We start from the raw sequence: 24,061 nt of genomic DNA on the forward strand, positions 1-24,061 counted from the left end.
TTTTCAAAGATAATGGCCAAAAGTTCTGCAACGACATCTGCCAACTCCGTCAGCACTCTGATGCGTTAAATCCAGTCCCATGGATTTGTGTATATCCAGTTTTTCTAAATAGTCATTAACCTGTTCTTTCTCCACCGATGGCTGCCCATCTCCTTCCCAAACTGTGTTGCCTAGTGCAGTAGTCTGGGAGCTCACCTTGTCCGTGAATACCGAGGCAAAAAAAGCATTGAGAACAGGCAGTCCCCGGGTTACGTACAAGATAGGGACGGTAGGTTTGTTCTTAAGTTGAATCTGTATGTAAGTCGGAACTGGCATCCAGATTCAGCCGCTGCTGAAACTGATCAGCAGCTGATTCCAGGAAGCCCGGGGCAGAGCAACTCTGCCTCGGGCTTCCTGTAGTCAGCCGCTGGTCAGTTTCAGCAGCGGCTGACTTGGGGACGCCTGGGGCAGAGCAGCTCGGGTGCTGCTGGGTTGGTCCAGTAGCACCGAGGAGCGGTGCTGCAGGACCAACCGGCAGCGCCCCACCTGCTCTACCACAGGCCCCGGGCTTTACTCCACGTCTCCCTGGTCTGCTGGGAAGGGGGGGGGAACTAGCTGCGTCCCCCCCAGCAGACCAGGGAGACGCTGAGCAAAGCGGCGGAGGACCCGGGGCCGGACCCGCAGCGCTTCCAGATCAGCGCCGCGGGTCCGGCCCGGGTCCTCCGCCGCTTTGCTCCCCGTCTCCCTGGTCTGCTGGCTCCCCCAGCAGAGCAGGGAGACGGGGAGCAGCTTTTCTCACCCCGGAGGAGGCGAGCGGCGGGACCAGGCGTCCCGCCACTCCAGTCCTCCGGGGCGAGAAAGAGCGGCGGGACCAGGCGTCCCGCCGCTCCAGTCCTCCGGGGCGAGAAAATCCCCGTTCGTAACTGCGGAGCCAACGTAAGTCGGATCCGTGTAACTCGGGGACTGCCTGTACTTTAGCTTTTCCCACATCACCTGTCAGAATATTACCTCCCTCATCTAGTAAGGGTCCCACACCCTCCTTGATCACCCTCTTATTGCTAACATGCCTATAGAAACCTCTCGTTACCCTTCCCATCTCTTACTGGCTGCAATTCCAATTGTGCTTTGGCCTTCCTGATTACACCCCTGCAGGCTCCAGCAATATATTTATACTCCTCCCTAGTCATTTGTCCAAGTTTCTACTTCTTGTAAGCTTCCTTTGTGTGTTTAAACTCACCAACAATTTCACTAAGCTAAGCCAATCTGGTTGCCTACCATGTTTGCTTTTCTTACTGTGCACTGGGACGATTTATTCTTGTGCCTTCAATAAGGCTTCTTTAAAATACTGCCAGCTCTCCTGGACTCCTTTCCCCTTCATGTTAGCATCCCAGGGAATCCTGCCCATCAGTTCTCTGAGGGAGTCAAAGTCTGCTTTTCTGAAGTCCAAGGAGTGTATTTTGTGACTCTTCTTCCTTTGGACAGGATCCTGAAATCGACCATCTTATGATCACTGCTTCCCAGACTGCCACCCACATCTACTTCTACTAGTTCCTCCCTGTTTGTGAGCAACAAGTCAAACTGCACATGGCCACTGGTTGGTTCCTTCAGATCTTGAACCAGGAAGTTATCCCCAACATTCTCCAAAAACTTCCTGGATGTCTGTGTATTGCTGTATTAGTCTCCAAACAGATGTCAGGGTGATTGAAGTCCCCCATGAGAACCAGGGTCAGCGATAATGGAAGCTTCTGTTAGTCCCCCATGAGAACCAGGGTCTGCGATAATGGAAGCTTCTGTTAGTTATCTGAAGAAAGCCTTGTGTACCTTATCCACCTAATCTGGTGGTCTATAGCAGACACCAACCACATCACCTCTGTTGCTCCTGACGCTAAGCTTATCCCAAAGACTCTCAACAGGCTTGTCGTCTTCTATACACTGGAGCTCTGCACAATCGTACTGCTCTTTTACATACAGTGCAACTCATCCACTTTTTCTCCCCTGCCTGTTCTTCCTGAACAGTTTATACCCTTCCATGACGTGCTCCAGTCATGTGAGTCATCCCATCAACTCTCCATTATTTGACTGTACCAGGACTTCTAATTCTTCCTGCTTGTTTCTTGCATTCATGTACAGACACCTTAGACAACTGGCTGATTACCTTACACTCGCCATACGATCAAGGATTGTCCTCTGTTGCACCTTCCTTCTTGTGTTTCTTCCCAGTATCCCACTTCCCCACTTACCTCAGGGCTTAGGGTCACTGTCCCCCAAGAAACCTAGTTTAAAGCTCTCCTCACTAGGTTTAAAAAGCCTGCCTGTGAAGATGTTCTTCCCTCTCTTCATTAGGTAGATCCCATCTCTTCCTAGCAATCCTTGTGCCCAGAACAGCATCCCATGGTCAAAGAAACCAAAGCCCTCTCTCTGATACCACCTGCACAACTTCATATTTACTTCCAAAATTAGATGATCTGTACCTGGACCTTTTCCTTCAACAGAGGAATGGATGAGAACACCACTTCTGCCTTAAACTCCTTGATCCCTCTTCCCAGCGCTACATAATGTGCAGTGACCCGCTCAGGGTCATTCTTGGCAGTATCGTTAGTTCCTACATGGAGAAGTAGGAAGGTGTAGCGATCTGAAGGTTTGATCAGTCTTGGAAGACTCTCGGTCATCTCCTGAATTCTAGCTCCAGGAAAGCAGCATACTTCAAGATTCCTGGTTTTTATGACAGATTGTGGATTATAGTAGCAAGACCTCCTTTAGGGATGTGAATGGTTAACAGAGTACTGCTTACCTGCTATGATTAATTAGTAAGGGCTGGAGCAGCCCCCTGGCCAAGTCAGGAAGTGGGCTATATCACCCTGGCAGGTTAAACATTGCCCCTGTTTAACTAGTTAAATGATTAAGCAGGATTTTACATTCCTAATTTTCACAGTTTTAGAGGACTGATTTTGTCACCTTTACATCACGCTAAACTAGATCTTTACTCCAAAAATGTCAACAAGCCCTTACTGACTGAAGTATTGCACAGCACAAGGTGGCAGCAACTCAGCTCCTTCATGAAGAAAACCCAGCTTTTAAGGCATATGCTAGAACATTAAAGACTGATTAAGTGCTATAAAAGGTTTTGAAAGGTTGGAAATTGATTTTAAAGCACTTCATTTTGATGGAAACTACAATGAGCAGCAACATTGTTAGAGCGCTGATATTCAGCTCTGACTGATGGCTAAGCCTTGTAAATGTCATCTTTCAAACACCTACAAAAAAAAATCAAAGCTCCAATATGGGTATAGGAGTTAAATTTAAGAAGTTACTCAAAATCAATTTTATATAGCAAAACAATTTAAACCATTCTGAACATCCCTAGCCTGAACTTTTTTTAAAGTTGTAGAAAACAATATTCCCTTGCACAAAATGTCCTTTAACTGAATTTTATTTTGTTTAAAAAAAAAAGCCCACTGTCATACCCTAATCCTGCAAACACTTCAAATGTGTAACTCCATTCATGACTTCATCAAGGCTACTCATGGAGAAAGATAAGTTTTCAGGATCAGTGCCTCAGTTACCAGCAACACAACTCAAGTGATGTGCGTATAATGGATATTAAGAACATTTGGGGTGATCCATGACAACTGTGGTGTGAAGATACCAGCTACAACTACATGCCTGTGTCAGAGGTTGTTCAGTTTTAAGGAGGAAAGTTTGGCAAGATGTGGGCAGGAAGTAATGATTATTCTGGACCAGTACTTATGGTATGAGCTTTGTAGACAATGTATTTATTTTTATTTACTTTAAATATAAAAAAGCACCCAATACTAAAAAAATATGCACTTTCCAAGAGTCTAACATTATATCTTCAATTTACTACCTGATGCACACACATTCCCTTCAAATATATGTATATATCCATGCACAAGTTACCCCCAAGCCCATCTTTTAAAGTAAAACAGCACCATGATAAGAAAACTAAAACAGTTCAGCTAGTACGTCTCTTAAGTGCTATTAAATTATACAGATTATACCACTATATCCCCATTAGCATGCCCTCACTGGTTAAAAATGCTATCTTGGCAGATCTTACTTTTTACTTTAAAGTCAAGCTACAACAGTGAAAATTCATATAAAAATTCTAGCATCAGCTCCTCCCCCTTGATAACATTTTCATTCACTGACAGTTTAGTGCATGTATACTAAGTAGAAGTTGCCATTAACATTGTATATGGTAAAAAGTACTTGATAGACTTTAGACAATTAACTAAAATCTTGCTGTGTATAAACCCAAGCGTAGTAATACAAGCACAAAAAATAGGATGTGTCAAGACAGAGATGGAGAACTATGCTACAGGTGGGAAAAAGATTGTTGTAAGAGAAAAATATCTTCACCAGCAGCAAAAGAAAGAAAAATTACTGACTTAAGTGTTCCTTTTTATTAACTTTTTCAAAATGTGTTCTAGTGTGATAATCCTAGGTTTTTCATAAATGGGGGGGGTTTAATGTAAACTATACTTTTTTTCCTCCATCTGGCTGGTGTTTATCTGTTTACGTCTTTGGAGTTCTATTTTTCTGATAAGTAAAGAAACAGAGCAATGAAATGAATCTGAGAATATAAAGTGTGCTTTGGCAACTAATGCCATAGACTCATGCCTCATTTTAGACAGGTCATTATGTGTTTGAGTGTTTTTGCTTTTGTTTTGCTTTTAAATATAAAATCCTTGTGTAATCCTATGTCAGATACTGGCATCAGGATTTGGAAGAACATAGTCCATCTTTGAAAACTAGGAGTGACAAGTCAGTAGGGAGTGGAGGGCAATAAAAATATTTTGCCTTGTTATATTTTATAAACCTGCTTATTGTTATTTATAAATTTGTAATGCAGCAACAAGCAGCATTGCAGCTCAATCAGGGATTAATGCCTCCATTAGGTTATGCACCATAACCCCCCCCCCCCCCATCCTCCAAATGAAAGGACTGTCTGTCCTGAACTTGAGGACTGGCTCAAAATGGTTGTGCACTCTACATGTGTAGATCCATCCACAACGCAAATAGTGAAATCTGATACCTTCCTCATTGAGGTAATTACCCTTCTTGTAATTTATTGTAAGCAGCCTGGGAACATTGATTTTTGATGGCCAGGGCAAAGTATACTACACCAATTAAGTCACTGATCACATGGGAACAGGTGATTTTTTTCTAAGTCATCTAAGTTAGGAGACTTTAAGGGCACTTTGTAAGGGAGAGAGACATGTTTACCATCCAGGAATTAATTTAAGAGGAAGAACAGGAGCTTTGTCGACCTTTTAGTTTTCTTGAATTTGGACATATCTAGAGCAGGGAATGAGTATTACAAAAATCAGCAATAAGGCTGTTCTGGCAGAAGGCTTCTGTCAAGTGGACTAGTCCAGACCATCCCATAGCACATGTTTCAGGTCAGAAAGGTGACTGAATGCCCACAAAAACAATTAGACCGTTTACTGAGTAAGATGCTACCCAGCATTAGCAAGAGTATCATAATCTGACCCTTAGCTATTTGAGGTATGGGTTTCCAGTTATAGCATTTCTGTATAGATACTTACACCCATGTTTTGATAAGTAAGAGCTAGGCAATACGGTAGCAGCTGCCAGCAGGTACAAGCCCTTTATATTGCTTATTTGAAGGGCTGTATATATTTATACCTGCCTCTGGAATTTCCACTACATGCATCTGACAAAGTGGGTCTTTGCCCACGAAAGCTCATGCTCCAATAAATCTGTTAGCCTATAAGGTGCATCGGGACTTCTCGTTGTTTATCCTAATGAAGATGTTGAATGAAACTGGACCCAGGACAGATCCCTGGGGCACTTCAGTTCTTACTGGCTGTCAACTGGACACTGAGCCATTGATCACTATCATTCCTATAACGATGCATGGCCATGCTACTTTGGTATCAATCAAAACATCTCCTTATTTAGCTGAGGGGTAATTTAAGTACTTTTGCAACCTACCACCCAGCGCTAAGTTAACTGCACAGTAATAGTGTATTTGTTCAGAGAATCAACATATGCTCTGCCAGGTGAACCACTGTACTTCATGAGATGTTTGTCTTTTTTGGGGCGTAGGGGGGTGTCTTTACTACCTGAACACCAAAGTATTACCCAAAAATGATGTTGTTTTGCAAACTAATAATATTTTATGAGACACAGCTAGACCAGGGGTGGGTAACAATTTTTGAAGGGGAGGCCACTTCAAAAAATTCACAAGTGGCAGGGTTGGGAGCTAGCCTCCCCTGAACTTTGTTTGGCCTAGGGTTCCTGCTCCCAGAGTTCTGGCCAATGGAAGGGGTGTGATCTGAAGCAGATGAGATGGTGGTGGGGCTAGCCTCCTCCCAGAGTTGTTGAGGTGGAACTGAAGACACAGCAAAAGGCTCACAGCTCCTGGCCTTGCTGATAACCCATTATACCTGCCTGTATATTTATACCTGTCTCCGGAATTTCTAGTACATGCATCTGACGAAGTGGGTCTTTGCCCATGAAAGCTTATGCTCCAATAAATCTGTTACTCTATAAAGTGCAATGGGACTTCTTGTTGTTTATGCAGATTCAGACTTAACACAGCTACCCTTCTGATACTTGGTCATCAGGATAAGGTCCAGAGTGACCTAGACAAAAAAATCTGAGGAGGCTCAACAAGGACAAGTGCCAAGTCTTGAACTTAGGACAGAAGAATCCCATGCACTGCAATAGGCTGGACACTGGGTAAGAAGTGACAGTTCTGAAGAAAAGGAGCACTGCAGGCAAATCAAGAGAAGCAATTATTTCCCCCCTAGTCAGCACTGATGAGGCCACATCTAGAGTACAAGTCCAGTTTTGGGCCCCTACTACAGAGAGAATATGGACATATTAGAGAGTCCCAAGGGGGGCAAAAATAGTTAGGGGGCTGGGGCATACAATTAGGAAATGCTAAGGGAACTGTGCTTATTTAGTCTGCAGAAGAGAAAAGGGGTCTCCAAAGAGGATTCAGCTAGATTCCTCTCAGTGGTGACAGATAATAAGCAACAATGTTTTCCATTTGCAGTTGGGGAGATCTAGGTTGGAAAAACTATTTCTGGGGGGGGGGGGGGGGGGGGGAAGAGGGTGAAGAACTGGAATGTGTTACCAAGGAAGGTGGTGGAATCTTAGTTTTTAGAGGTTTTTAAGGCTTAGCCTGATAAATACTTGGCTGGGGATGTTTTGTTTGTTTCTGTTCTGAGCAGGGGGTTGGACTGGACAGCCTCCTTAGGTCTTTTCCAACCCTAATCTTCTATGTGATTTCTCTACCAACAGCCAAAGAAACACTTAGCTATTATGAGATGTCTGCAGTTAATATTTAAAGAGTGCTATGTATCTTCACTGAAAATTATGCCTACAAGTCAAAGCATGAAATAGCTTTTGAATGTTTAACATATCTGACACATACCAGTAAATACCTTGGGACGCCAGCTAAAACAATGCCATGCAAACGCCTGTTCTCACTGTCAGGTAACACTGTAAATAAAAATTGGACCGGACACTATTTGTCAGGGTTAGTTGCAGTCGGCTGCCAGAAGCTTTGCCTGAGCATTCACCGGCATGGAGCCTTGCAGCTCCCAGTGGCCGCACTTTACCATTCCTGGCCAATCGGAGCTGTGGGAACAGTGTGGGCCAGGAACTGAAGTTGTACATTGTTTGGATTTTCAGAGCAGTTATGCAGGGAAAAAAAAAACACTTCTACATTTATAAGTTGCACTTTCATGATGAAGATTGCACTACAGTATGTGTATGAGGTGAACTGAAAAATATTATTTCGTCTTTCACAGTGCAAGTATTTGCAAAAGTAATATAAAATGAGCACTGTATACTTTGCATTGTGTTGTAGTTGAAATTAATATATTTGAAAATGTAAAAAAAATACCTAGAATTTAAATTGGTATTCTATTATTGTTTAACAGTGCAATTAACAATGATTAATGAGTTTAATATAATTAATTTGTTTTGCATTAACTGCATACATTAACTGTGATTAACTGACAGGCCTACTATAAACAAAACTAAAGTGCTTGTGAATTGAGTGAAGCAGCGATCTTGAGATAATGTAGTAAGCCATGTACTATTGCTTTGGGAGTAACAGATCTATGAATGTCAGGCAGAACATGGGGTGAAGGAGGTCAGAGCACTCAGGGGTTGGAGTGTTCCTGTTCCTTACCTGCAGAGGAACAGAAGAACCTGCATAGATTGAGAGGGATGTGCTTGTGTTGCCGGTTTGATGCCGTCAAAGAGCTGACCCTCAGAAGGTAAGACAAGGTTTATTCCTGCCAAAGGCAGATGGTAGTGAGATGCCACTCAGTTCTGAGCACCACTGGGAACCACCACCACAATCATCCTTAGTAATTCTCAGTCTACACAGATACTGGATTTCAGGTATGCCTCCCAGATTGCATCCTGTCACTTCTCTCACATTATAAATACTTACATAACATTATAAAGATCACCCCTACTTGGGAAAGTTCGAAGCATATACTAGAACATGACTAAGTACTGAAATAGAGGAAGACTCAGAGGGGTAGCAGAGTTATTCTGTAACTTAAAAAAAAAAAAACACCCTTAAACAATGGTCCTGTAGCAGCACCTTAGAGACTATTTATATATTTGTTAGTCTCTAAGGGTGTGTCTAGACTACAGGGTTTTGTCGACAAAAGTGGACTTTTGTAGACAAAACTATACCTGCGTCTACACTGTCACTGAGTTCTGTCGACATAACGTCGACAGAACTCAGTTTTGTCGACGGCTGTAAACCTCATTCTACGAGGAATAACGCCTTTTGTCAACAGAGTTCTGTCGACAGAAGGCATTATTGCATTTACACTGTCCTTTGCATCTACACTGTCATGTCGACAAAGCAGCTTGCTTTGTCGACAGAACTGGATGTAGTCTAGACGCTCTTTGTTGACAGAAGCTTTGTCGACAGTATCTGTCGACAAAACTTCTGTCGACAAAAGCCTGTAGTCTAGACGTACCCTAAGGTGCTACAGGACCATTATTGTTTTTTGAAGGTTTTTTTCAATAGAGGAAGTGCTTTCCTGATCTAGGGCCACAAGAACTCCTAAAAACAATTTCACGGTCTGCTTTCTGAATTTCTTAATGCTAATATTACTTACTATTTATTTAGTTCCCAACCTACCTTTGTTTACGCATTATCCTGTACTTTGTGTATACAGTATATATAAATTAGAGAATGACTGTAAATGTAGGAACAAATATAAGCTCTGAACACAAAGACCTAGGATTCTGACACTAAGCTTTGCATCCTATTTCTCTCCTCATTTCAAGCACAATGCTGGCAAATTTGTTGCTTATCAAATAAGAAGTACTGTAAGGAGCCATCCTAGTGTGGGTGTGGAATAGGCTAATTTTTTCCAGATCCTATTATGATTCTATGAGGAAAATGATGGACTTTTAAAAATATGCCATTTAAACTACAGTCTTGAATTATGTTCCCTGCCACTAAGCAGCATGTGCTCAATAGAGTTTTTCCACTCCAAGAATCAGCTATTTAATACACATATTATATATTTTTTGTTTACCATGATAACGTGCTATTGAAAAATCAGAGCAAATAGAAGAGCCCTTCAATTTATGTTTAATCAAAGGGACATTTAAATTTAATCAGTCAAAATCTAATTTGGTAACTGACTACTTGCTATTTATTTTGACAAAGTCTCTTCTAATTTTCAACAATTAAATTAAAAAACTGACCCAAAGCACACACCACAGTTAACAAGGAACATTCACTTACATTTTCTTATAACCGTTTCCAACAATACAGAAGAAAAATTTAACTAGACTTAGTCTCAGGAAAGAATTCACTGGATGCTACTTTTTATTGGCAGATTGTCATGTTCATTTAAACTCTTGTTTAGACTTGGGGGATCTATCAATTGTGTCCTCTTTTAAAGCCTACACTGCAGCTTGTGGACTACATGAATCAAATTGCATTTTCTTACCTTTCCAACATTCTGGATCCTAAAATAAGATGACAAAATCACCAGCACATTTGTTCCAATATTACTCACATTAATTCTATACAAGGGTACGTGATTTCTTCCCTGCTCTCTCCTTCCCTGGGCTGGGAGGGAGAGCAACCAGTTGTGAACCAAGAAAGTTACACAAGATACTCACCCTAAAACATAGCCCACCTTACACATCTGTGTTGTTTGGTGGGGCATGTCCTCTGGAGTCTAAATATTCATTAATTTCCTTCTAAGAAAGCTATAATTTGTGAGATGCTATAAGTAAGAGCTTCCCTTATTCCTTGGCCACCAGCACCTAACCACTTACTGTTCCCAGAAACGTCCACATGGTTTTCATGATATCCATTTGCTTGGTGCACACACAAAAGATAGCAATGTTGGCTTCGACAATAAAAAAGGGGAGTAATAGAAGTACGGTATGAAACAAAAAATGAAAAATTTAGCATAGAAGAATCTCCCCCCCCCCCCCCCCCATTCTAAAAATAGGGGGAAATAACCATGAAGCGTTAAAGGGTCACTGTCTCCACCAACAAGCCCAAAGTTTAAAAAAAATAATGTTCTCTTCTTTTCATATCATTTTCATACTCCATACCCTTAAAAAAAATGCTCTCCCAAACAGTCAAACCTAATGATTTCAGAACCATTCCATCAGAACCACATGCACATATACTCCTGCAGCAGTCTTCCCTTCAATATATGGCTGATCACACAATCAACTCCCAGTTCTTCATAGTGAATTTGCAAGAAAAGGCAATGTGTGACTGTGTGCGCATGACCATTTTCATATCAAATTTACTCAGCTTACATTGAATGTAAATTGTCCCCCCGAAATGTCATCCCTCCAATCTTACCCTCAAAGACAAGCTGTGTTCTCTCTCATATCTCTCAATGATCTCTCATATATCTAATGATCAAATTTCTATAGCCTAATTTATGTTCTCAATGCCCTCTGTGCCAACCTACTTCCCTAAGAATTATGCTATCGGCTACATTCAGGCATCACAATGTTATATCTCAACAAATCCTGAGAACCAAATTTGGCCTTCAGCATATTACTTATGATTACACATGAAAAGGAAAGAGCCCAGCTTGACTTTCAGAAGTCAGAATAAGTCTGTATAGAAGACAGATAAGCAACACCATCTATTTCATTGTAAACTGAGGAAATCTGAGATGGCGTAGAGTGTTAAGAACATGAAACCTTGGAGGTGTTTTTCCACCCACTAAGTAGTTACTTCTCAGAGTATAGCAACATTCTAATGAAGGGAGACATCTCCAGACGACCCTACCAAGAGATCTTAACAGGACTAAACGACAATGCATTTCTGAGTGCAAGTGAAGAGGAATAGCTCTAGTTGGGGGCAGGATTTTGAAGAAAAAAATAAAAAGACTTCATATTCTCAAGACGCTGTATTACAGAATCAGGATAGACTGAAGAGAATGGATAGGAAGAATGGAGGAATAGATCAGGATTTGATGGTGTACTGGGACAGCTTGAGGGAGCTGGTTATGACTTTTACAGGAAGGGAGAAGAAAGTGACAATAGTCAGGATTTTTTTTAATGGGGTGAGCGGGGGAAGTCTGAACTTGCACTTGCCAGAGAAGTCAGGGTCACAAATTACTAAAAACAGGCACTTGAAGAAGGTAGAGATCACAAAGGAGAAATAATTAGGTTTGAGTGGTTTTAAGATGTAAGGAAGTTGAGCCCAAAAAAAAAAAAAAAAAAAAAAAAAAAAAAAAAAAAAAAATCAGACACAGAGATGAGTCAAGTCCCAAGACAATCTGCTAGGGTTTGGGCAAGCATCACAGGATAGGATTTCTTGTTATAATCCAGATATTTTGGAGATAGGACAAGGACAGGTGAATGATCACCTGCTCTGAATCTGTGTGAAAAATCTGAAAAGAATATAAACATAAGGAAACATTTTTTTATTCCTTTATTAATATCTGATAATACATCATTAACAGGCACTTTTCAAAAACACACCATCAGGTTTCAAGATGTAGGTTTCAGAGCACCGCAAGATTACATTATACAATGCTAGTACACCCATCAGAATTATCAAAAAGCCAACAATTTTTTTGTGCAAGGATTAACAAAACAGGACTTTAACAGAAATAAATTTGATTTGGATAGTTGTTTTGCATTTCAAGAGGTTGTAGGAATGCCATGTACTTTTTTTGAAAGCTTAAAAATGTTTTGGTTTTTTTAGGTTTGACAATGTGTCTTTCGAGACTTTCCTTTTAAAACAATTCTCACTCAGTTTGCAATGGAATTTAGATTATCATTCACCAAATAAAGTTATTTAGTACCTTAGTTCAAGGAAGGATGCTTATTTGGCAAGGGCACTTAAATATGTGCTTAATGTCAAATCAATGGGACTTAATAACATTTTTAGATTCTTATCCACAAGAGAACTTATACCAGCAGTGCTTCAGTACGTATGTGACCTTTTCTTCTTTGATTTAAAGATGCTGAGTTCTGAAGTTCTTAAATAACTTCTACATTTGGATTTTAAGTCTCTGCATACACATTTTTAAAAAGCCAAAATAAATTTGTATAATAAATAAACTAGTCAACTAAGAGACACTGATCTTAAAGGAAGTCTGCTTTCTTTAAAAAGCTGAATACATCTATGCTTTGATGTACCATACTGAATTTAGTACAGCATCACCTCAGAAATGTATGTTTTAAATTGATTTCTTTTAATCCACAGTTACTGTAGTTCCATATCTTAAAATTTTCAATCAATTTTCTAAAAAATAGTAAATTATAAATTGTGTTTTACAGACTACATGACTGGAGCAGAAATCAGGGTGTAGGCAATAAATAGTTTAGTAGTTATTTTTGGCAAAGGAAAAACCACATTAAAAAAATCTTTCATGTGAATGGGCCCAATTTAACAAAAATCCAATTTGAATGGCTCAGTAAACAAGTATGTGTTTAAGCAGAACCATCTACAGTTATTTCCAGACAATATACTATAGCGGAAATGGATTCCATCATCATAATAATAAATCACAACTGCCATGAAACTGTAGCATGTAGGCTGTATTAAGATTGTTAGGCAATTTAGATATATGGTGAATTTAATCAAAGATCTAAGCAGTATTTAATCAGTTCACCATGAAACGTTTTTAAGAAACTAAGTGGAAAAGGCACAAACATCTGATTAGTTTGTTCCACCTGCTAGAAGCAAGTCTCAGGGGAAAAAAAGATGCTCTTCTATTGGTGAAGGGAAATACTGCACCCCTTCCTATATGAAATTCCAAAATTAGTTTTGGGTGATTTTTAGAAATCTGAAGCTTAAAAAATAAATCTTTTCTTCAGAAGCAATTTCTTAAACTGAAAAGTTTGCATATGATGTTCAGTAATACTCTTCAAGTAATGCCAGAAACATTACTTCTCATTTCATCTGACACCACATTGAAATGAATCTGGATTCAGAACTTCTTATAAACAATTGCTACATAGTGATTTTAATTATGCTTATAAGAGGCTTTCCCCATAAACCTTAAAAGGCTAACACGCACAATGAATTATATCTGCCTCCACATTTCTCTCCTGAGTCCTCCAAAACACTTATTATCTAAGTTAACAATTTGATTCAATTTGTAGAAATTTCAAAACATCTAATATTACACATCTTGGTATTCTGAGAGGTTGGGCTCAACTCTTTCCTAAAAACCCAGGGAAAGAGAAACTGTTAAATTAATCTATTACTTGTCATGCTTTATAATTACAGAAATTGAATCAGAAGTGCAAGAGAAGTGGGGGTCTTATAAGAGCAGCAGTGTCTGGAGCACAAGAGAAGCAGGTTTCACAAATTCTTCTGATGTCTTTGATGCGGCCCAACTTCACTTAATCTGAGATTTGAAAATCTGCTCATGGTAGTACAGCTGAAGACTTGCAAGCTTAATCCATGTGTTTACTTGAACCCTGGGACAGCAAGGTAAGAGGAACCAGATCAAACAAACATTCTGCATAACACTTCAATGAAGGACAAGAGACCAGAAGATCTCCTGAATGAACATATATATTTTAGGAGCAGTGCTCTGCCTGGGCTTCCACTCAAAAAACATCCAATATTCTTGCTCCAAGGATCCTGCCTGATTGGGAAAAGGGATTCATCTCTTCTCCCAGAACCAGATTTGTGTCAGGAAATCCTACTTGTGAAAAGCCAAGATTCATCAATAGTCTCATCATCTGGAATCTTAAAAGGCCCTCTGTCTTTCCACTAAAAGCTCATGACACTGTAAGGGTGAAAAAGTCATTCAGTAGTTTCTGGGGAGTGAGGAGGGAAAGAAGAGCCACTGGATCCACCCGAATAGTTCAGTGCAACCTAGTTCTACCTGAATTTTCTTGGCATGAAAGGACAGGGGAAAAAGGAGCCTGTACCTTGAACTGAGGCTGCAAAAGCCCTCCTAGAATCCCATTGCTGATTATAGGACTGACTTCTCTTGCTTCAGACAGGGGACACCTAGAACAGCCTGTTTGCCTCCGCTGTGATGGGGAGTCTGGTAGTGGATAATCTGAGGGAGAGGCTGCTGCTGCTGCATGTGGTGTGAAGTGAGAAGGGAGAGCTTATATTTAAACTAATAAAAATATTTCCACTAAAATCATTCTTTGGGCCACTGGCCTTGCTGCATGGATGGGTCACAACATCCCCTTTGAACAATGAGAGTTCTTACCCTAGCACTCTGCTCCACTGTAGACCCACGGGCAAATCAAGCATCAAGAATTGTGAAAACTGGTAAATCTGATTTTCCTGGCTTAGTGTCTGAGTCCACCTACACAGTTTCCAGTGTCATATCAGTTCTTTTGTGTAGGAAGGGGACAGAGGAAAAGCAGTACGAGAGCTTATAGCACAAAGCCCCTTAAGTTCAGTTGGGCTTGAAGACAATGAGGTACACATACAAACCCCTTAACAGGAAGCTTTCCAAACTATAGCCAAGTGGGTAGGGAAGAGAAATATAATCCCTATTTCTCACAAAAATCTGTTGAGCCAGAAGTTCTTCCCCCTCACCCTAGAAAGGTGGGTAACGAAGAAAGGACAAAAGGACCAGCCAAGTCAGTCCTCCAGGCTTGAGGAGATGGCAATACAAGCAGCTATCCCCAAGTGGGCTCTACCTACCTGCAACACTGATGGAGGGTTCAAGAATTCAGTGTCTGCCCAGAGAACAAGGAGCAAATCCTGGAAGCAGATCCTTCCCCCAAAGGAAATCTCATTTTGACTCTGCACCTTGGAAGCTTCTGCCTGAAACTGACTCACTCAGATACTTCTTCGATTCTGTCTTCTTCCTTTCTTCAATCATCTTTCCTGTTGGTTTCTTCCCTTTGCTTTAGGGGTCAACTGGAAAAAGAATGAAGCAGAAGGCTAAGGTATGACTCCATACTTCCAGGACAAGGTGGTAAGACTGAAGGGGAAGGAGAAGAGTATTGGATACCTTCTGAATAGCAGCTTCTTTACAGGTTTTTCATTGCTCTGATTTGCCAAAAAAAAAAAAAAAAAAGACAAACTTTCTTTTTTTTAATTGCCAATAGGCTACAACCAAGCACAAGAGGGTTTTAGTACAGAAAAAGGTTTTCATGCAATTTTTAAATGTAGTCAAGTAGAGCTGGTCAGAAAATTTTGAATTTGTCCAATTTTTGTAGAAAAACTGAACTTCCACTGTTTCTCTTCTTTCTTCCATTTTCTGACAAGCTCTAATCATAATAAAGAGTATCTGTTATTTTAACTATTGCAATATATCAACCAGCTCCCCACAAGGTTATACAGAAAGAAGCTGTGAGACGAAAAGGTGTTTGTACATACCTGGAGGTTTCCTTTAAATTGTCCCCCTTTCCTCAGCAGTAGTCCACAGAAGCAATAGTGAAGTCTTCCTCTCTACTTACAGAGCCAGACCTGTCAATCCCCAGTAGCAGGATAAAATTCCCTTCCTCTCTAGAAAGTTCACCAGTCAGGAAACTTCCACACTTAATATTGTACGATGTACTTATTACAATACATATTGCCTATTGTTGAACCTGTGATCCTTGTGTTATTGTTTTGTATCCCTAAACCATTTTCTCTTTTACTGGGGAGCTGGATCTGTGGAACTTTACCACCTGAAGAAAGCATTCAGATTGTGAATCTTCCTGTGCTGAACAATAAGAAGTTCCTTAGATCTTTGAAATTTTACCAGCACTATAGAGCTGGAGTGATTGGCATGGAAGCGGAGATGGAACCAAATATATGCCTTATTTACTTTAGTCTGCTTTTGTTCCCTAAGGTACACAAGTACCTGAAGTAAATGAATTAGTAAGGTGGTTCTAAAGAAATTGCTCTATTTATAGATGAAGAAAGATCCTACCTTTCAGAGACAGAATATGATGAAGTCTTTGTTTAACGTGGGAGCTATTTACTAAAAGGAAGATCTTAGACAACTGAAGATTCACCGTTTTGTTTAATGTCATGGTCTCTACCTGAATATTTGAATTGTAATATGTTGGTGCACTTCTTTCCAGAAACTAACATGGTAGACAGGAATCTGTCTGAGCATCACCTCTTTTTAATTATGGTTTGCCTCTCAAAAGCCATATGTAACCTAGTCAAGCCTGCTTGGCCACTTATACTTATGACTAGTACTTGTGGAGAAAAAACATGTGGTATCTTGCTTTGGAGGAATAGCTGACTTAACAACATACTGATCAGGTCCAGTCAGTGGGGTCTTCTTGGCCAATATATCATATTTGCTTTCTCTTCAAACAGTCTATATCATTATGGATAGGAGCGGAAAAGGAAAAAAGACAAATGATAATACATACAGTACTCTCTGGGACAGAACTTCTGTTGCTATGTATATGATAGCTGAACACTAAAAGGAATAAAAAATAATACAAATCCAAGTAATACATCATGTATTCCACTGTGAATAAAAGGGTTGTATGAGATAACTGCCACTACTTTGCTCCTCAAAGAATTTTGATGTTGCTAGAAGATGTTGTTACAGGCACATCCACATTCCACAAGTGTAACAATGTCTTCAGTACTGCATTGCAGCCACTTGTGCTAGATGGCAATTTTGGATGTCTAAAGAGGCATCCAAAACACAAATAATAAAAACATCCACAGTATTGAAAACAGCCCAAACTCTCTTTTCATTAAGCAATAGTGTACCCAATAATTAAATCAATATTTTCATCTATGCATTGCCCAGTAAAGCAAGTGGACACACGCAATAGCCTAGCCCATCCACTTGTAGTACTCTCTCAGGCAGGAATCTACCTTCAGATCCCTGAAATCTCTCAGGAAAGACTTGCTGGCCCTTCGACATACATAGCCTTTACCAGACAGGAAAGGACATCACCTCCTGTTCATTAGGAGAAGAGACTAGAATCAACATTCCTTTGATGAGCAGTGTGAAACTTCCTGGCCAGTCAGATTTCACAGAAGTTTGTCACTATGCTCTGTTAATTTCCTCTGGAACTGAATGGAGAGTTAACATAAGGATTCCACTCAGGAGCTAAATTGGAAGAAGTACTTCCTTGCTGCTTCTTGAAGAACTTTTTCTTCTACATTTCTTTGTTTTCTCTCTTTAATAGTTCATATATAGTAATAGATCCAGAATAGATAAATTTTCAAGGATTGTTTCTACCACAGTAAAACCCAATTTACTTGTGCATCTTCCTCTTGTTTTCTCTGGCTCAGACAATGATAGCTATCATTTCTCCCAAAAAAACCCTCTTTAATTAGCTTTTTATCCTTTCCAAAGGGAGTACATACGTTTTGCAAACCTTATCTTGGGGACTCAGGAATAGAAAAATGGAGTGGAGGTTTGTGTGTTCTGGCAAGCATAAGCTCTGATGAGACTTTCCAACTCCTTCTGTCACACTGGTTGGATAACGCTATCTAGATAGTGTCTAATCTTTTTGGAAACTTGAGGGATCGTGCTTTTTACTTAGCCTTCCCCTTTCAGATTTGGAAGGGCAGAGGAAAAAGATCTAGCTTTGATGCATCTGAATTCTTCTTGGGTGCGTCACATGGTTCCTTCTTCCTCTGAGATACAGGCGTATCATGGGAAGTTTATGTTCTTGCCCTCTATTTGGGTTATTTTCACAAGGGCCGTTGTAAGAGGCTCAAGATGCTGGACTGTGCCTGGGCCAGCAGAGTAGGTCCCCTATATTTACTGGGAGAATAACTGGCAGATTCCTTGGGTGTGGAGGGATGCATTCGATTCTTCCTCACTGGTGAAGAGAACACATCCTGGTTACAAAACCATAAGGGAAGCAGACTGACAGTTTCTGGTAGATGGATATACTAGATGGATTTAGAAAACGGACTGATGGTCTATGGTGCTATTATGCCTTCTGTCTCAACCACTGGCTGTGCCACATGTTGGTCATCTTCCTTTTGCAACCTTTTCCGGAGAAGTAAGAGGCAATTCTGTTGCTCCACAAGATGAGCTCCTTTTGTTGTTGATGGAGGCTTTGGGAGTGCAGCAACTTCCTCTGATGCCTTGTCTGGGCTGGCCTCATTCTCTTCCTCTCAGCAGGAGAGGGTGAACTGCCATTTAGTGCTTCTTGAGGTTAGAGCTGCAGAAAATCAGTTGACATTATGTCTTTCATGGCTTTGCTCAGAACCCCTCGGGTAGGCCTACACAAGTCTGTGTAAGCTCATTATGGAAGTCCTGCCTAGAGAACGGGTGGCGGAGGGACACCCCATAGATGCATTTGGTAAGTGGAGAGGAGCATTTTCCATTCTTCATCTACTTGTCTGCCATGGTGAGAGCAGCATTTGTCAGAGTGCACTCTGCTGCAGAACTTTCCTCCGCAAAGGAACGCAGAATCGAAGTCTAATTCCAGACACCCAGTTGCTAAACCAGATGTATTTAAGCCCTCTCAGGCCACAGAAGTCTTGTTTAAAAATGTAGTTGATTATCTGCAGTAGTGAGATATGAGACTTATCTATACCTATAGATGCAGAATTAAAAAGGACAGGTTATACAAAGGAAGTGATTTTTATCCTGCTGCCAGTTATTGACAGGTCGGTTCCACTTCTGTGACTGCAAGTAGGCTGAAACCCTACTACAAGATTTGTTGACCGGTCTTTGTTGAAGAAAGCTATTGTTCAAAAACCACACACACAACATCAACAGAGTAAATCCTGGTAAAGTAAATGTCTTCTATATATTTTGTTTAGGCACCAATATGAAATATACATGACTTGTTAAAGCATCAACAATGGATGTGTCACAATGATTACTTATCACTGAGTTCTGTTGACTAATTATGGACACGATATTTCTTTAAAAAGGTAGTGGGAAATGTTTTTGGAACAATCCAGTAGCTACATTTTAGCATTTTCTTTAGAAACCTACTTTGAGGGGTTTTATTCAACTGAGTTATAAAACATGTTTAAGGCCGGAACTTGGCTTAAGTATTGTGGAAAAAATTTTAGTCTCTTTTAAAAGTAAGTCAGGTTTAATTATTTAAGACAGATCCTTCAATAGTGATATGCAATCCTGACTCTCCCTTGGGATGGTCACCAGGACCAGTGAAGTTATCTTATTCTACATATTCTGTAACAACCTGGAAGTTAAGGTGAACCAAATGTTAATGAAATAGATAGAGATCAAATGAGAAGGCATTGCAAATACCAGTGAGAAGTGAAAAAAGGATAGAGCTCTAGAGGTAGAAAATACAAACAGGAAATAAAATCAGATTCAAATCAGAAAATGTACAAACCTAAGGGTTCATCTATACTGGAACAACTGACATATCGAAAAAGTTACAAAAACTAAATAACTGCACCTTAACTAAGCAGCAACTAAAAAGAACATGGTAACATCTGAGAAGTGTAAATATCAAGGAGAGAGGGGAACTTAAGGTGATGGAAGAGGCTATAACTAGGAGCAACAGAATGAAATTCAGACTATTGAGGGAAATAACCTGACAATGAAATCTTGTAGACTATGCAAGAGTCATATCCAAGAATAGGTGAATGCCCCATTTTCTTTAACAAAAAACAGAACTATGTAGCACTTTAAAGACTAACAAGATGGTTTATTAGGTGATGAGCTTTCGTGGCCACACCCACTTCCTCAGATCAACATACTGATCTGAGGAAGTGGGTCTGGCCCACGAAAGCTCATCACCTAATAAACCATCTTGTTAGTCTTTAAAGTGCTACATAGTTCTGTCTTTTGTTTCAGCTACACCAGACTAACACTGCTGCATCTCTATCACCATTTTCTTTAGATATTTAAAATTACACTGAATGAGGTACTAGAAACGTACTGTGGGTGCAAGCACACACTGACAACAGGTGAGACTAGAGGACCACAAGGAATTAATTTTCTTCCTTTCTGATCACTAGAGTAGTGGTAATGTTAGTATCCTGGCCTTTAAAACTTTTGATGGCATAAAACTGGTCTCTAGCATCAATAATTCTTGAGCTAAATAATTACAGTGGAGGAAGAAGGAAGCAAAATTATAACCTTAATAGTTGATTTTAAGGTCAAATATCACAGCCTACCATGAAAAGAAACTCATGCTGTATACCATCAAAATGCATGAAACTACAAGTTTGTGTAAAGCTTTGGTTTCTAACTATTTTATTTTAGCAGGGCATTTGTACCACCAGTCTGGGAGCTCTGCTACCAATAATGCTGACCATATCGGATTAGAATATATTTGATTAAATTAGTGTTGAATAAAGTACATTCTGGACCAATGAAGTTCTCAGTCCTTAGAAGCAGGGGCAGCCTGTGCGAGTAGACTGCCGGCCCGGGGCGCCCAATGATGATGTCACAGCCATTTATGGCCATGCAGGCAAGGGTGCTGATGGCGCCTTACGCCTGGGGTGCCAGCTGCTGCAGCTGGCCTCGGACCGCTCCTGCTTGGATGACCTTTTCCATCTCTAATCAGAGTTGTACAACAGATTTTCTGGATCTACCATACTAACCAACTTTTCACAAGTTTCAAGTATATTTCACTTGCCTCTTTTCAAGTCAAGAGAACATGCACAATAGTGTTAAATGCATGGGAGTAATGATGTTGAATCATGTACTCATTAGAACAATAGATTTCACAGACTATAATTTTGTTTTGTTTAAATATCAAATCACTGATACAGTGGCCCAAACTCTCACTTTTATAAGTCATTAAGTTAGAGTTAGCCTATTTTAAACCCCTTTGTACTAGCACAGGGGTGTCCAAACTTTTTTCAAAGAGGGCCAGATTTGAAGAAGTGAACATGCGTGAGGGCCGTCCCCGCACCCTCAGCCCCAAGGCGGAGGGCCCGCGGGGTCGGAGGCGGGCGGAGAGCGCAGGACACGCCGGCCTCACAGCGGCCCAGGGGCAGGGCGAACCCGCAGCCGAGCGGGGCTGCAGACGTGCCCTACAGGGCAGGCTCTAGGACCGCGGAGGCCATGGGCGGCGGCGGCGCAGCCAGAAGCGGCGCGCTGAGTACGCCAGTTCAAAAGAGCGCCGGAGAGCCAGGAGAGGGGGAGGAAGCGGGGGCCGTATAAAACCGGAACACGGGCCGCAATTGGCCCGCGGGCCGGACTTTGGACATGCCTGTACTAGCAGCTCTCCAGGATGTATATTGTTATTGTTTTTAATTGTTTCCTTTCAGTGTTTGTATGCCAAGTGTAGCAGATTAATTTTTTTTAACTAGGCTGCTGAGTTTAACTGGACTTCACAGTCATATCTCATTGGCACTAAAATAATTCCACTGTAAAGAAACAAGCAAAAAAAACCTTTCAATTTTTAAGGCAATTCTAAGCCTCAAAGTTGTCCGGGGGGTGGGGGAGTTTCCAGATTTATATAAAACTAAAAATTTGTTTTTCTAAACAGGAATAATGGTGTTTTTTAGAGGAGCTAATTTTTGGAAGAAAAACATAAAACCAAGATTACCAACTTCTTGGTATTTTACACACACACACACACACACACACACACACACACACACACACACACACTATGCCAATCATTGTACAAAACTTGCCATTTCTTTATGCTAATAGGAACTTTCATTTTACTTCTCAGAAGTCAGTGCTCTGTTTACCTGATTGGGTTATACCTACAATTATCTTATGTATTTCTTCCAAAAACATTTTATTTTGTATCTTGCTGTTCTCCCCTCCTCCCCCTACTCTGAATCCTTACATTTCTCTTAAACTTTTCTAGTCTTTCAACCAGTTTTCCATTTGTGTCAAATTCCAACTTTTTGCGCTACAATTAAGCAGTGTGAAGGATAACCACTCCAATAAGGCTACCTGCATTTTTCAATCTGAAGTTTGCAGATGACATTTTGCTAGTCTTTTCTCCTTCAGGGTTTACACTTGCTCTTCTCCATGAATTTCCTCTGGTGTTTGTAATCTCTGGAGAACTCAAATACAGCAAAAAGTGAAGAAACTTTGCATCCCTTATGTATAACCATCCTGCTCTCAAATATATATCACTGCCATTAATGCTAGTGGAGAACTATACATTATGCACTGAAAATAAAGAATCCTCCCTTTTTGTAGCATTCATTCCAAAAAGTGCAATCCTATTTTGTAAAGTGACTCAAAAATGGCATTGTGGAATTCCAGGTTTATTGTGTTCCATGTGAAATGTGCTCAAGTTTCAGGGGAAAAGATTGGTTCCTATTGGCGTCACAATCCAAGCAATCTGAGACTCAAACCATGTTATTTTCTTGTCTTTAGCAGCAATCAACGATGAGGCCCTCAGTTACATCAGTTGACTAACTGGAACTTAATCTTATTGCTCAGGCACAAGTAGATGCTTTCGTAGTTGTATTGGCTCTGCAATGCTAATAAGAAGTACAAAACGGTAAAATCGTATTCTTATCTAATGTGTGCACATATGACTGAATACTTATGAAGAACAATTTAAAGCCCTGACCCAGGCACTATGCATTTCAGGATCAGGTCCCAAAGATCTGGTAAGATGGTTCAATATTTATACTTAACTTTCAAAAGAAAGCCACACTATCAACGTTGTTAACTTCACTCAGATTATGAACTATTCACATCTTACATGTGTAGTAAAGTGAAACTGATGATCTTTCCACAAAACTTATTCATTTGTACTTTTGATTATCTTAAAGTAGTTGCGCAAAAGTTTAACCATTTAACATTTTCAGACTGTTCTTTAATTTTGTTTCTTTGGGACTAAATCCCAAAATTTACCTATATTTGAATTATTTTAGTATTAGAAATTAAGTGTGCCTGTGAAAAATTACAATTGTTTTAGTCTTGTTTGTAAGGAAAGTCTCACCAACTCAATTCAGGTAGAGTTTTCTATTTCTTTTAAATAAAACTGTTTCATACACTTGCTTCCCTCCATCTCATCTCTTCTCCATGCAAGCATCTTTCACCTACCTGCTTTGCTCAGTCAGACCTCCCAGCATTTGCACTAGACATAATTAACTTTGGTAATGCCTCTTCACAGGCATACCAGTGTGCAATGTTAGACTCAGTCATTCTGTATCTGTTGAAATATTAGCACTTGTTTTAGGTCACTTACAAAGAACAAGGTTAAACCATATAAAAATAAAACAAAAAACATACAAACACACACATACAGAGTTTTATTTCTACTCTAGGCTCATTACTCTCGTAGAATTATAAAAATATCAAAAAAAAATAACATATGCACCAAAAACCACACTTACCCCTCTTAAAGATGTGGATTTCAAAGTCTGATTAACCATAGTTTAGATTTTATGCATCTCATAGGACCCTCTTTCATTTGAATCAAGCCTTGATTTACAAAAATGAACAGTCTAAAGGAAGATAAAGAGAACTTCCCTCTTGATGAAACAATGTTTCCCTCAAACACCCAATCAAACATGCAACAGACTGCTAGCCCTTTTGATCACAAACAACTATTTTGTTTAATTAATGAACATTTCTCGGCACCATTACTACATACTGCCCGCACAGATTCTTTTGAACTGAATTCTTTACAATTATGTTTGCCAAATATTTTTCTTTGGAGCTTTATATTAGCTTTGTAATGCATTTTATTTCGATTATTTTTTCCCTAAGAATATAATTTAAGTTACAGGCTG

General features: G+C 40.1%; 1 protein-coding gene across 4 annotated transcripts in view; it reads right to left on the bottom strand.

Moving 5' to 3' along the window:
- The window catches only part of TSC22D1 (TSC22 domain family member 1), a 132,017-nt gene that overhangs the window by 76,927 nt on the left and 31,029 nt on the right, over positions 1-24,061 (bottom strand). The window contains exon 2 of one of the 4 annotated variants that reach the window (XM_075918987.1): positions 23,370-23,478. The exons of the other annotated variants lie outside the window; for them this stretch is intronic. Within the exon in view, the coding sequence (XP_075775102.1) occupies positions 23,370-23,398 (29 nt within the window). The 5' untranslated portion in view covers positions 23,399-23,478. The remainder of the gene's footprint in view (positions 1-23,369; positions 23,479-24,061) is intronic. 4 annotated transcript variants of the gene reach the window in all.

Source organism: Pelodiscus sinensis, chromosome 1 (genome assembly GCF_049634645.1).
Source record: "Pelodiscus sinensis isolate JC-2024 chromosome 1, ASM4963464v1, whole genome shotgun sequence".
Taxonomy (NCBI): domain Eukaryota; kingdom Metazoa; phylum Chordata; order Testudines; family Trionychidae; genus Pelodiscus; species Pelodiscus sinensis.